Source organism: Rhipicephalus sanguineus, chromosome 9 (assembly GCF_013339695.2).
Source record: "Rhipicephalus sanguineus isolate Rsan-2018 chromosome 9, BIME_Rsan_1.4, whole genome shotgun sequence".
NCBI lineage: Eukaryota > Metazoa > Arthropoda > Arachnida > Ixodida > Ixodidae > Rhipicephalus > Rhipicephalus sanguineus.
Window position 1 is genome coordinate 93279166 of NC_051184.2, and position 15281 is coordinate 93294446.

General features: G+C 44.7%; 1 protein-coding gene across 1 annotated transcript; it reads left to right on the forward strand.

Moving 5' to 3' along the window:
* Window positions 1-281: 281 nt before the first annotated feature.
* Window positions 282-1736, forward strand: LOC119405740 (probable ATP-dependent RNA helicase DDX5). Its single transcript, XM_037672576.1, has one exon. The coding sequence runs from the start codon at window positions 282-284 to the stop codon at window positions 1734-1736; it is 1455 nt and encodes a 484-aa protein (XP_037528504.1).
* Window positions 1737-15281: the final 13545 nt, after the last annotated feature.

A 15281-nucleotide genomic window follows, 5' to 3' on the forward strand; every position in this document is an offset into this window, starting at 1 on the left:
ATTCTTAGCATCTATGAAAATTTCTCGCTTACGGAGAACACCAATTATTCGCTTGCCGCCAACGCCGCCGACGCCACATTTTCTACGAAACTGGCTCAATAATGCTATGGCATCGAATTGTATTTCTGCTTGTACATCCTAAATTTCTGGACACAGCGTCATAGTGGACATGTGCCACAGCCTACGAACTAACCATCATCAACAACGAAGTTCCCCTATCGGGCACCGAACAGTCACGCTGCCGACGACCACAGCGCTCGCGCTTCTCACATATTACCGACATGTGGTGGTTCGAAATGCCGAAGCAGGAAAGGCGAGTGAGGGGTGAATTCCTCAATAACACAATTCCTTGGGGTAAGCTGCATAACTCTGATTTGTTTCGGAATAGCAAGGTGGGATGGTTCCTTCGCCAGCCAAACTGGAAGAACATCCAACTGCAGCCGTTCGAGAAGAACCTCTACGAGGAACATCCGGTCACGGCAATCCGGTCGATGAGCGAAGTGGAAGCCTACAGAAATGCCAACGGCGTATGGGTGAGAGGTCGCGACGTGCCAAAACCCATCCTCGCCTTGGAAGAGTCCAACTTTCCGGAGTTCATCGTCAAGGGAATCGAGGCTCGAAACGACTACACGTCACCGATGCCCATCGAGGCCAACTGCTGGCCCATCGCCCTCTCCTGCAGGAACTTTCTCGGCGTAGCGGAGACGGGATCGCACAAGATGGTTGCCTACGTCCTTCCGGCCGTCATACACGTCAGTCGGCAGCCACCCCGGCAGCGGCATGAGGGACCCATCGCCGTCCTCCTGGCCCCGACACGTGAGCTGGCCAAGGAGATTCACAAGATGGCCTCAGAGCTCGGCAAGTATGCCGCGGTGCGCAGTGTGTGCGCAGCGAACGGTGAACGGAAGAAAAGCAAGTACCTTGAGCTCCAGGGGGGCTGCCATATCTTAGTGGCCACGCCTGGATGCCTCATGGAATTCCTCGAGGAAGGCAAGGTGAATCTCCATCAGTGCACGTACCTTGTTTTCGATGAAGTGGACCGCATGTTGACTATGGGCTACGAGCCCCATGTTCTCAAGATTGTGGAGCTTTGCCGGCCGGACCACCAAACGATAATGTGGGCTACTTCCTGGCACAAGAATTTGAAGCCACTTGTGGAGGATATGCTGGACGACTACATCGAAATAAGGTGTGTTACGACGCCGCTGCCTGTTGAAAACAGCCTGGAAATGACCGTCGACGTGTGCCTGGAGGAAGATAAAGAAGCGAAATTGGCGGAACTCTTGGACGACGTCCTCAAGGAGAAGGCAGACAGAGCCATGGTGTTCGCCGACACGACGCGGAAGGTCGAGAAGATTGCGTTGAAGCTTCGCACACGAGCCTGGCCCGCCATCGGCCTTCACGGCAAGATGAAGAAAAAGGAGCGCGGCTGGGCCTTGTCCATGTTTAGCGGCGGTGGGGAAAGCGTGCTCGTGACGACCGACATGGCTGTTCAAGACCTCGTATTGCCGGACGTACGGCTGGTGGTGAACTACGACTGCCCTGACTGCTCGAAAGTCTACGCGCACAGGTCGAGACACGCGCTACGCTCCGACCAGCCGAGTACGGTGCACACGTTCCTTCTTCCTACAGAAAATTGCCAGGCCAAGACCCTGATAGAAATCCTGCAGGATGCGAGGCAGCCGGTCAGTCATGAACTCTTCGAGCTGGCGAAAATTGTTCGTTCAAAACGATAGCGGGACTCGCACCGGTGGTCGCGCGGTGATTGGGATCACGGTGGTCTGCACAGTCAGCTTTGTGTAGGATGGAGCGCTTGCAAAATTGCTTGTCTTTCTTTACCTGGTGCAAGCGAGAGCAGCCTGCTTATCATGCTATATATTCCAATGTTGACCGCAGATGACCACGTAGAAGAACTGCATTTCATTTCTCGTAGTTCGTTGCGCAAAATTATGAGATGATTGGACATGAAATGAAATAAAAAGTTTGTGGCTGTCCGTCTAAGGGTAGTTGTTTGTGGTTTGCTATAGATGGCTAGCAATGACGTGGATGATGCCGCCATGTTGTACTACCAGCCTTGTGAGGAGCTTGGTTCGTGACGTCGCGTGGATGTCATCAGTAAATCTCATGTGGGGTCGTTCGTAATAACGTTCTTGCCACGTCTTCGTCACACTGTAGCAGGCTGTCCTAAACAGTGAATGCGCAGTGTTCGCATAAGCTTATAAATCATGCAGAACTGGGAGTACTTTAAGAAGCTGTGTCCATGACGACGAGCAAACGCTATGAATAAGGGGCTTTAACTCACGCTGAATTTACTGTACACTCTGCAGCTGTACCGCAGCTAACAGTGTATGGTTCACAACTGAAGAAGCATTTCGGCGCAAATTCAACGAGGACTCGTAACACAAAGAAACAGGACGGGCGCCGACTTCTAACTGATTTTATTCCACAGAAGATCCAAGATTGTATAGCGCAGTCAATACACGTGCTCACGTGCGCGCGCATCACAGTTTCTTCTTAAAGGGACACTAAATGCAAATATTAAGTGGACGTTGATTGTTGAAATAGTGGTCCAGAAACCTCGTAGTGCTACTTTTGTGCGAAGGAAGCGCTTATTTTGAAATAAAATCACGTTTTAGTGGTCCGCATCGCGTCAGCGCACTTCAAATCACCCGCCTGAAAGCGGTCTTTCTCACATCACTGTTGCCGTGCCCAACGTTGCCCGCCTTTACTGCGCGGCGGCGTGCACCATTCGGGCATCCGGCAACATCGCATGAATGCGGCATTTTGTCGAACTTTCTGTCAGAGCGACTTTCACGAACGCGCAAAACACACGCGGCAGTACGCGATACTGAAACTACCCCTGAGACGCGACCGCGTGAGCGAAGCAGGGCGCCGGGCGAAGCGCAGTTCGGCGAAAACGGAACCTTTGAACAACGCGCGCCGTTCCCCATGGCAATGCCAAAGAGGTTCTTTTTTTCATTAATCAAACAGAAACGAAAAAGCAGCATTTTATTACGTCTTTTGATGCACGGAAGGTTCTTTTTTTATTGCAGCTAGTTTGATTACGAGTGATTAATTGTAGTCGGACTCTCTCACGTCATCGGGATCATTTACAAAATGTCCCGCTCGTGGCGCTCATCGTGTGATACATTTAGCTTAATTTCTCGGTAAGTAGGGCGCTGCTGTTGATAATATTGCCGTTTTAGACATTGTCATACGTTGAGCTTTCACTCTGACATAAATTGTTATTTGTCTTTAGTGTCCCTTTACCAGCCAAATAACCGCAGGGTGCTGCTGAGAAAACTAATCTCTTTGTCTTGAAGTGAAAGTGGAGCTGTTCTGACGCATGCGTCGCCCATTTGCCTTATGTAATATGCCTCTATTACTTCCGCTTTCCGTCTTTTGTTTCGCTCTGCCTCTAAACATTGCTTCAGTGAACTTGGGGTAACACTCACACACCTTGTAATACGTTGTGATCAGGCTGCCGAAGCCCCTTTTTTTACGTTGAGGCGGTGTTGTCTGACGCTATCGTTAAAACAGTGCCTGGTTTGGCCGGTATATTCCTTTCCGCAACTTAATAAAATAAGGTACACTATCTGCGACGCGCACTCAGTAAATAAAGTTGCATGCTTTGGGGAACACATCCTCTTCTTTTTTCTGCTCATCATGTCGCACACAGCAGATTTGCACGGCGCTGATACTGGGACGGTGCTGGTAGCTGTTGTACTTGCCATTACCAAAAGACAACAACTGACATGTAACAAACACAAGCTGTTATAAATACAGAAACTGAAAGAAAGGAACGCGTTAGTGCAAGTATGTCCCCACACTTTGAAAGATTAGTAATTAGATTAACAATCTGCGGTTACCATAATATTGTGCAAAAAAAAATGCTTCTAAAGGTTTAACGGTTTCAACAATTTCAGTTGCCGCGTTACGTATACGTAATCTACTGTCTGTAGAAGCAATCTGTTTCCGTGAGAACAACATCTTTTGTGTTTTCTATATTAATGAGTAAGAAATTTTGTTCACTCCATGCGTTTAAACTTCAGTGTTTATAAGTGTGGTCATGGCGTCCACATCGTTACCTCTGAACAAATAAACTAGGGTTATTTAAGCACATAATGTACTTAAGTTAATCACTGATTGTCACCATGTCCTTTATGTAGTCAGTTAAAAAGCAGCGGCCATAAAATGCTACGTTGCGGAACCCCTGTATTTATTGCGTGGAGAGAAGATAATGCGTGCTTAATTTTTGCGCATTGCGAATGGTACTTAAAGTAAGATTTCAAGACAGAAAGTCGGATGCCGCGAATACCATACCTTTGTAATTCTTCAAGTATTATGACTACCGCGTGCGTTAATAATCATACCGTAGTTTCGACACGTAAAACCCCACGAACTGTGTTACTTTTCAAGTGTGCTCCAGGTGTGTGCTGTACTTATTTGAGATTTTAAAAGTATAGTGCCGAAGATATACATGGTATACAAGCTGTCAATAACCAGCTTTTAGAAAATGAGCACCTGTGTCGACAAAACAAACTTGATATTAGGTGAAATATCAAAGAGTAAAGTTCTTGTTGTGTTCGTGTTAATATTGTATTTGGAAATATTCAAGTTGCCGATAATCCCCACGAGCAACTCTCACGCGCGGCATTGCTCTCAGGTCTAGTGGTGTCAAAGAAGGCCCACGAAGTATAAAAATATGTTACAGCGCGCCTACGCGCCGTTGCAACAGCTCTCGTTGACAAGCTGAAAACGGATCACAAATCCAACGCGCAAGCATGCTCCCGCCAAGCGATAACAAGCACGCACAGGTCAACTGACTTCTTGTTGGGCATTGTCACAGTGAGAGTCTGCGCGCATGTTATCGTTCTGCCGTGGGCACGTTCACCCGTGAACAATGGGCGCAAAACGCACTAGGGACCCAAGAAGGAGCTCGTATGCAACACTCTATAGGAGACGGGTGGGTTATGCGCTAAAGGCAATTATATCGCTTACGGGCGTAGCTTCGGCAGATCTGCAGTAAATACAACAATTCAAACAGTTAGGAAGAACGCATAGAGTACCTGACGCTTATTAGGGTGCTGCCAGCGGCATGAATAATTGGTCGCATATCAATAGAAGGCACCCTACAATTTTTCAAAGCATCTGCGACAAATAACTGCGTTTGGTAAAGCATTTACTGCAGTAAAAGGTCACTATTCGAACTCGAAGGGGACTACAAAATTGTTCGAATTAGGCAGTGTTGCATTTAGCGGGCGGCCGCTAGAATGAATGGACATCGCGACATACTGCGCGGGCAGAAACCAAAGAAGCCACTTCTGGACTCGTTATGGCGAATTAAGCGCTACTTCACGTTAGTCGCAGGTGATTTCGTAAACTAAGTTCATGTAGCTTCAACAGCGAGCAAAATTAATCGATCAGTCAGTTATGCGCAAGAAACAAGCCCCGACATGCATTCATGTCGAAATATATGACTCAGTTTATGCTCCAAAACACGGGTATTTACATCGCAGAGTTAACGCAATCAAAATTAAAGATAATCAGTAATTTGCATTTGCTTGCGTTTCTTCTGTCGCGACTCCATGAACATCGCTTGCAGCTTGCCCTGAAATAGAAATACACAGGGGTGTGGCGGGACCAGGTCATCAGTTCGCATTAACTGTAAGTTAGAACTAGCCGACTTCAAATTAACCAACTTTTACTGCAGTCACAGCATTGTGCTACACGTTCAACTCAGTACAGGTGCAACGCGTTTGGTTAACGCAAGCACAGTAAAATTTTGGCGTTGACTGTGCGAATCGATAAATCCTAGCGGGCTAGAAACCCGCTTTCCAGGCCGACCTCTCCTCCTTTTTCTCATTAAACTTCTCCTTCTTCTTATTGTTGAGTAACCTATTCATCGTGCCGAACACGTCTTCTTTAGTTAGAATGTAATCACCGGTACATTCATAAGTGATTTTAAGTGAGTGAATTTACTCATGAGAGGCTAGGCCGACCTATGCTGTCAACTGTAGCATTGGCTAACGCTGGCCAAGAGAGGTCATATTAATATGGCGTGCTTCTGGGTATTTCCAACGATATCCCGTCATCATCTGTGCACATTCAAACTAATCTAGAGATGGTATGGGCTGTGATAACGCTTAGTCACCAGAACGTAGTTATTGGAGTGTGTTACCGCCCACCCTCACCCTCGTCTACATTCAGTAGCGATCTTCAAGGTGCTATTAACATTGTTACTGCACGTTTTCCTACCTCTCCGCTGCTCTTGTTAGGCGACTTCAATTTTCCTAATATAGCTTGGAATTCCCATTCCGCTTCAGTTTTTCCACTCTCGTCCCAAGCTCGCGAATTCTTAAATGTTTGCTCGGTATTTTCATTACAGCAAATGTGTACTCAAGCAACAAGAATAGCAGCGCACGCTTCAAACACATTAGACTTAATACTAACAAACAGTGCGGATATAATTTCACCCATAACGTACCTTCCAGGTCTTAGCGATCATTTGCTCCTATATTTTGACATTAAATTAGCCCGCCCGAGAACAAACAAAAAGAAAAAAATGATACGTGACTACAACAGGGGTAACTTTGAGGCGATCAACAATGAACTTTCTAACTTCACCGATCTTTTTCTTGACGGTTTCGACGATCGGAGTGTCGAAACTAACTGGAACATGTTTTCAGATAAAATCACGCAGCTCACTGATCAATACATTCCACACCGTATCGTAACCAACAGCTCAAATGCTCCCTGGTACAATAGCCATATCAGGCGTTTATCAAACAGAAAAAAGCGTTTCTTTCGCGCCGCAAAGCTTTCGCCTACTATTGATCGCTGGGCTTTGTACACAACAGCGTCTGCGTTGTACATTCAAGCCCTTCGAGATGCAAAAGAACATTTTCATTCACATGTACTGCCCTCTATGTTGACCACTAATGTTAAAAAATTCTGGCGAACAATTAATCCCCCAACCAATGACGTTATCACGCTGACCGATTCCTCTGGTGACCCCATTCCATTGGATGTTTGTGCCACAGTTTTTAACCGTACATTTGCTGAGAACTTCTCAGCTATCTTGGTTATTCATACTCCGACAACTGTCAACCATACTTTTGAAGCTATGCCACCTATACTAATCAGTACATTCGGTCTTCTTAAGCTCATTAATAAACTTGGCCTTCATTCAGCACCCGGATGTGATAATATTGGTGCGAAGTTTTTGAAAAACACTTCTACCTATACTGCGTTAATCCTGTGTAAACTTTTTCAGCAATCACTTGATCATTCCGTTCTTCCAAAAGTGTGGAAAATTGGGAAGGTCATTCCAATTCACAAGTCTGGCAGCAAAACATCTCCTCTTAACTATCGCCCCATTTCTTTAACCAGCACATGTTGTAAAATGTTTGAGCACATTATATTCACCAACCTTGTCAGTTTTCCTTGAATCAAACTCTTTCTTCTCTTCAGCACAACATGGTTTTAGAAAACATTATTCATGTGAAACTCAGCTCATATCATTTACTCATGTACTACATCAAGTTCTCGACCGATCAATCAAATCATCGATTGCCTATTTTAGATTTTTGTAAGGCATTTGACAAGGTATGTCATAAATTACTACTGCTTAAACTAAACAAGCTTAATATTGATACTAATTTACTGAAATGGATTGAGTGTTTTCTTTTAAACCGCTCACAATTGTTTCATTTAATGGCTCTAACTCTGAATTTACAGATGCGTATTCAGGCGTTCCTCAAGGCTCAGTCCTTGGGCCTTTATTATTTCTAATCTATATTAATGATCTTCCTTCCGTTGTAAACTCTAACATTCTTCTATTCGCGGACGACTGTGTCATTTTCAGAGAGATAACGAGTACTAACGATTCTTCCTCACTCCAATCTGATCTTGGTGCAGTTGCTAATTGGTGTAACGAATGGTTAATGAAGCTAAATATTAATAAATGCAAAGTCATGCGCGTTTCTAGAAAATCTTCCTGCCCACCACCATACTACATTGATAACATTAATTTAGAATCACTCACTTCATATAAGTACCTCGGCGTGTACATTACAGCAAACCTGAACTGGTCTACTCATATCGAGCACTTAATTAACAAAGCTAATCGCATGTTAGGCTACCTTCGTCGAAACTTTTACCATGTTCCTCCTTCCTTGAAACTCCTCCTTTATAAAACACTAATTAGATCGAAATTGGAATACGCTACACCTGTCTGGGATCCACCCAAGCAAACTTAATTCATGCTCTAGAAATGGTTCAGAATACTCCGCACGTTTCATTCACTCTAATTAGAGCCGCACCGCCAGTATAACTTCCATGAAATCAAACCTTTCCCTCCCATCATTATCATCGCGCAGAAAAGTGTCACGCATTGCCTTGTTTCATAAGACGTATCATCATCCTGCACTACGCGATCGCCTCATCCCTGAGCCATCTTATGTATCCCATCGCACAGATCATCGTCATAAAGTCGGACTCCCTTCATGTAATACTGCGCACTTTTATCATTCATTTCTACCACGAACCTCTCGCGATTGGAATGGCCTTCCCGCGGACGTCGTGAACATTATTCATCATGAACAGTTCCGTAATTCCATAGCTAACATTGTATACTCAGGCTCTTTGTAAACTCACTGTAAATTGACATTCTGCTCTATTGTTTCATGTGCGTTTTCTATTACTTTTTTTGTTTTTTTTTTTCGTTCCTTTGTTTCTTGTTTTTTGTGTCAAAGTGTTGTTACCACTCCCCCTCTGTAATGCCTCTGGCCCTGAGGGGTATAATAAAATGAAATGAAATGAAATGAAATAATGAAATGACGCACGTGCACTATACTACGCCTCTTCATCCCTAAATTAAATGATCGCACTTTACAAGAATCCCAGTCCGTGAATTTCGCCTCCAGATCGTTAGTTTTTTTTAGGACATTATCACACACACGTGTGCGATAATGAATGTGAGTCTTTTTTTTGTACTCAAAAAAGAATCACAGTTCTGCCGCATGGGCGAAGCAATTAGTGTTACAGTGTTACGAGCAGGGTGTCGGAACGAAATGTTTTCCGTTTCGGTTTTAGTTTCGTTCCGACGCGAATAGTTCCGTTCCGTTTCTGTCCCGGAACAAAAATTAAATGTTCCGTAACGGTACGTAACGGTTTTTTAAATGCAAAATTTGAAGTTAGGGTATTCATAAAAAACATTGGATTTGTGATGTAGTTAGTTGCCCTCTTCTTAAGAAAGTGAGACAAGGGTAAAACACGCTCTTCAGAGGAGCGGAAGTAACTGTACCACGAATAACTACCAGATAGCACAAACCAGTATTAATTTCAAAGTCATAGTATATATTTTCTCAAAAGGCAATTACAAATTTTTTTAGTGGGCTCAATGGTTTGTGTCAAGGGAGTGAGCATGTTCTGAGAAGCAGCACGTCAGTGAGTGTACTCTCTGATGTGCGAGACCGCTGTTCTGAAAAAAAAGATCGCTAGGCCTGCGCGGAACAGTCACAGCGAAAGCTGGAAGAGCGGACTTTGTAGAGCCCGTTGTAGAGTCTCTTGGGGCAACTAATACAAGTACACATGGAAGGTACCCACTGCGCCATCAATCATCGAAATTTTTCTGATGTACCGAAGTTTCCAATATGTCGTTTTTTGTCATCCTTCGGAAAATCGTGGTACCCGCTACAGATCTGTAAGGCATTATGTGAACTTTGTGCTGTGGCTGATGATGATGAAGAATTATGGTTGAGCGCATTGCAGTGGGTGGGAAGCAGTGTTGCGGCATGGGCGCCTCCATTCTATTCAAATTCCATTCCGGGGAATTAGAACTTGCCGCAATTCCATTCCTTTCAATTCCTGGGGATGAAAAACTTAGCCCATTCCCACTCCTGGGATGGCCTAGCAGCTCAATTCCATTCCTGTAATTCCTCAACGTAGGAAAGGTACCTTGACAGATCTATCGAGTTTAGAATGAACGCCCCATAAAGCTGATGTCATCAGATGCATTAAGAACTGCAAAAGTACGCGAAACACGTTACCAAAGCCGAAAGATAGTAGCTTGGTGACATATCTCGTGCGCTACAACCACCCTACTAATTCCCTATAAGGGTACAATTGCTTGGGCCAGTTGGTATCGATTCGTTGTTACGTTATTGCGCACCACTTCGAGGACGAAGACTGAACCACACGAACACAAGCGCATTGCGCTTGTGTTCCTAGACATTTGTTTCTCATTTATTTTTTTTATTTTTTCACGCGATAGCGGTCACGGACACCGGCGGCGGCGGACAACTATGGCGCAAAATTCAGCTGTTGTGACCGCATAACAACTTTCGCTGTAACAAACTTCTGCGCCGACGATGCTCCACTTTTGCCTGCTTGACAGGCGTGCAAAAGTCCACTTGCGGTAATATAAACATCTCTGGTTGTCACTGTTTTCGTTTTTCGCACAATTTCAACACATTTTCGCTTCGAAATTCCTGCCTGAGGTACGCGCTAATACTGTACTCTGAGATATGCTCACAATGCATGAGCTCAGTTGTCCCGGATTGCGAAGTTTTCTCGTGAACCGAAAAACGATTGAAAAAATTTCGGTTTCACTCCGGAACAAAATAATAGATAAAGTTTCGGTTACGTTTTCGTTCCGGTCAAAAATATCGTTTTTTTCGTTTTCGGTTTTCGTTCCGTTTCGACACCCTGGTCATCAGTCGTCATCGTCATCTTTATCACATGGAGTGGATGCATCCCACTATGCGTGGCTACCTACTGCTACGTACTACAAAGGAGGGACAGGCCCACACCCTGAGTAGCTTCGCCCCTAAAAATCGCCGCTCTTCAGATAAAAATTCACCACGCAACAGTCACAGCGAAAGCTGGAAGAGCGGCCTTTGTAGAGCCCGTTGTAGACTCTCTTGGGGCAAATAATACAAGTACACATGCAAAGAACCCACTACGCTCTCAATCATCGTAATTTTTCTGAAGAAGAGAAGCAACCACTATGCCACTTTTCATCATTCTTTGGGAAATCGTGGTACCCTTTACACATCTGTAAGGCATTATGTACAGTTTGTGCTGTGGCTGACGACGATGAAGAATTATGGCTGAGCCCTTTGTAAAGAGTTGGAAGCATTCAACGACCGACTTGTTGCGCAATTCGCATTGTGTGACGCCAGGTTGCTTTTCTTACTCTTCCTCCACGCTATATTACATATGTTAACACAATGCTTTGCCGACATGAAGTCTGTATAGAGTATTTTTTGGGAGGGCATTAGAAGCATTCATTGCAAGACAACGTATTTCAACGCATTCCTTGGGAACACCGAAATTGTCTGCCTTCTTACGTGAAGTTGTAGCCTCAATGGAGATTCTTAAGGCAAGATTTTCCTTACAGTACTTAGCGGTTGTAGCGCGTAAACGTTTGTATAGAGATCTACTAGATGTTTTTTTGCCGGTTCCAATGTATCGGGTATTATACCACTTGGGCCCTGAACGTGATGTGCTCAAACGGGTAAAACGAATGCCAGTGAAACCGTCAATAAAATCTTTCTTTTTTCAACTGCACACGGGAACCCTCCCTACAAAGCCATGGTTGCAGAGCAAAGGCCTCTTTGTTCCATGGTCGGTTGACTGTCTTATTTGCAGAAAACAGGAAACCATCGACCACATTTTTCTGGACTGTCATGACTCGATTTTCCTTTGGGTTGTGCTTCAACGGACTTTAAAAAAGACTTGCCTTTAAGCCCTTTCGGAATTCGCTACCTGCCATGCGCGGTAGGTGATGAAGCGCCATGCGATATGTTTATACTTATGTGTATGTATAGTGTCTGGCGTACGAGAATGGACGTCAGACATGCGCATTTGAAAGTGTTTCCGGCAAATCATTACTTTTTGGAAGAAGTAATCTATATGCGTGATGTGTTTAAGGCACTAAGTGATCCCCCAGAGTGGATAACAGTTCTAGATGAACTTGTTAAAGCTAAGTACTTTTTAATATAAACGATCTAGCCGAGTGCTACTGATCTGACCTTTTGCATTGTTGTACACTTCATTTTTTTATGTACTGTTTGAGTCAAGGCAATAAAGAAAAAAAAAACCAGCGTGGCTCGGTGGTAGAATACTCGACTGCCACGCAGAGGGCGTGGATTCAAATCCCATCTGATCCTAGAAAGTTGTTTCTCATTTCACTTTTTCTTATTTCACAGCATAGCTGTTACGGACACAGGCGGCTGCGGGGGCGGCGTACAACTATGGCGCCAAAATCGGCTGTTGTGATCGCATAACCAGCTTTCGCTATTACAAACTTCAGCGCCGAGAATGCCCTCTCTAAGGTGGCCTGCGTGACAGGCGCGCGAAAGTCCACTTGCGCTAAAATAAACATCTCTGGTTGCCATTGATATTGTTTTTCGCACAATTTGAACATTGCTTTGGAATTCCCGCCGGAGGTACGCGCTAATACAGTGCCCTGAGATATGCATAAATGCTGAAGTTGCATGACCTCAGTTGTTCCTGATTGCCAAGTTTTCTCGCGAACCGAAAAACAATTGAAAAAATTTCGGTTTCTTTCCGGAAAGAAATAATGATAAAGTTTCGGTTACGTTTTTATTCCGGTAAAAAATATCGTTGTTGTCGCTTTTCGGTTTTGGTTTACGTTCCGTTCCGACACACTGCTTTCGAGTTGTGAGGTTTCTTTTTTATTTTTTTATTTTTGCGGGAGCGAGAGGGGCGTTCAACCACCCTTGATTACGTTCGTGTGTGTGTTTGTATGTGTGCATTTCTCGGACGTGAGCAACTGAAAAATTTCAGAATTCCCCCCCCCCCCCATCCTCCCCCGTTTACGTCAGCGGATAGTTGAGTCCCCAAACCCACCAACCTATAACATTATCGTCCTTCGCGAAGCGTCTTACAGCCCCTTTGCATTTCACCCCGTTGTGCAAACGCTCTGAATCATATTTCATTCAATTACGTCACCGATTTCAAACATCGATTTATTCAGTATGCGTCACCATAGTATGTGTAGTTACGCTTCCTCTACGTTACGGCAACCGGTAGTATCAAGTTTGATACCATCACTGAAAATGTAACTACAGTTGAAACTCTATTCTGCAATGACGCTGAGAACGAATGCAATGACCGTGTGACCAGGTGGAGAGAGAGAAATGGGAGGTGACTGTCCGTTCTATTTATCGCATAAACCACGAAACAACCATAGTAACCACCGCCACAACTATCAGAATCAGTTGCGTAAGAACTCTACCGGCTGCCCAGTCCGTTGTTCCGTGCATAGGCGCGACACCTAGCCCCGTCAAACAAAAGCTGGGGCCCTAATTATGACACCCAGATGGTTTACCACGGTAGCTCGAAGAAAAAGCCGTATCGATCAAAATTAGAAGAAAATCACAGCTTTCTCACTCAGTTACATCAAGAAAACCTTCGCGAAATTCGGTTTCGTGGCCAAATTAGTTCCTTAATTCGGGCTGATGACAGCACGTAACCCAATGGGTATTTTCTGAGACATGGAAATTTTTTCGTCACATCGTGAACTTTGTAAAATCGAGTTTCGTTCGATTGAATTTTAGCTGTATATACCACATGCTTTAAAACCAAGCTTATAGTAATTACACTACGCAAAACGACGAGACAATACAGTAAAACGCCGCATTGGAGGTTCAACAGCAGGATGCATTCGTGTTCGAGGCTATAACCAATTGAGAAAGGCTTGCTAACTGTTACAAAGGAACGCATCACTCCTCGACACCATCATAATACGTATAATAAATTCCGGGGTTATTTGCACACCCGCCCACAGTAGTTTTCGGAACGTGGGCTCCATGAAAAATGCGGATTTCTGTTCGTCTAGTGTACGCCGCTTCTAACCAAGCGGGCAGCAGTATAGGTCGCAGGCATATACTACAGGCTAACAAATTTATTCGGAGGCCATGTTCCCAGACAAAGCGGGAATATAGCTTTCCCGGAAATTTCGCGTTCCACAAACTTTTGGGGGCGAGGGTACGCCCCAAAACCACGATATGATTATGCGGGACGCCTTTATAGTACGCTCCGGAAATTTCGACCCCCTGGGGTTCATTAATGTCCATCCAACTCTGAGTCCACGGACCCCAAGCATTTCGCCTCTGCCCAAATGCTGCCGCCGCGGCTGGGATTTGATCCCGCGACCTTCGGGTCAGCAGTCGAGCTCCCCCAGCACCTTGCTTTACTCGTAGTTGCATACGGAATAAAGGAGCGCGTATCGAAGGCATCATTTTCGTGTAGTTGCCGTCTCAAATAGGTTGCACATGCGACATCTTCGTGTGCTTACTACAGTTATTCACGTCTGCGCGAAAACGAAGGTACACTACATCACAATGCCCGAAGCAATCTTCGCGCAATATTGCTTGAACCTTGGCTAGCACGTGTGACGTCTCGTTTTGAAGTACGGCTCATCTCTAACAACTTGCACATGCTACATTATATTATACACACCAACGTTCATTTACGTTCGCGGCAAAACCAAACTGTCGCGAACCGCAATACAAGCCTCGAACGTAGATAAATAACGCGTGGCATTTATTTATTTATTTATTTATTGAAAATACCTCAAGCACCCTGTACACAGGGTTTTACATGAGGGGTGGGAGAAACAAACAAGTTAGTTCCTATTTACAAAGTGTGACTCAACGGAGTTCTTGAAATTGGCATGATTGACGTGATGGACGATGTCTGCGGGAAGATTGTTCCAGTCGATGGCAGTCTTGACAAAAAATGATTGCAGATGCGTGGCGGTGCGGGCACGGGGAGGGTATACGGCTTTATCATGGCTGATGCGTTGAGAGATGCGATGAGCTGGATTGATGGGAGAACAGTTACGCAAAACATGAAAAAACTTATGATAGAGTGAAAGCCTTGCTATTTTGCGGCGCATCTGAAGACTAGGCAGGCCTGCTTTTTTCTTTAGGTTAGTTACACTAGTAGCGTAAGAGTAATCAGAATAAATAAATCTAACTGCGCGGTTTTGTATTGATTCTATTAGATCGGTTAGAAAGCGTTCAGGGGGATCCCAGACGGAACAAGCATACTCTAATTTGGGTCGGATTAGTGTTTTGTAAGCTAGTAGTTTCACCAGAGGAGATGCATGTGTTAGATTTCGCTTAAGATAGCCTAAAGCACGGTTAGCGGCATTAGTAATATTGGTTATATGAGTGGTCCAAGTGAGGTCGTCACAGAGAGTAATACCTAGGTACTTAGCATTAGGTTCTGAGGAGATGAGGCTG

Excerpts from the sequence above, each read along its gene's own strand:
- LOC119405740 (XM_037672576.1), top strand. The coding sequence starts at position 282 with ATGTGGTGGTTCGAAATGCCGAAGCAGGAAAGGCGAGTGAGGGGTGAA.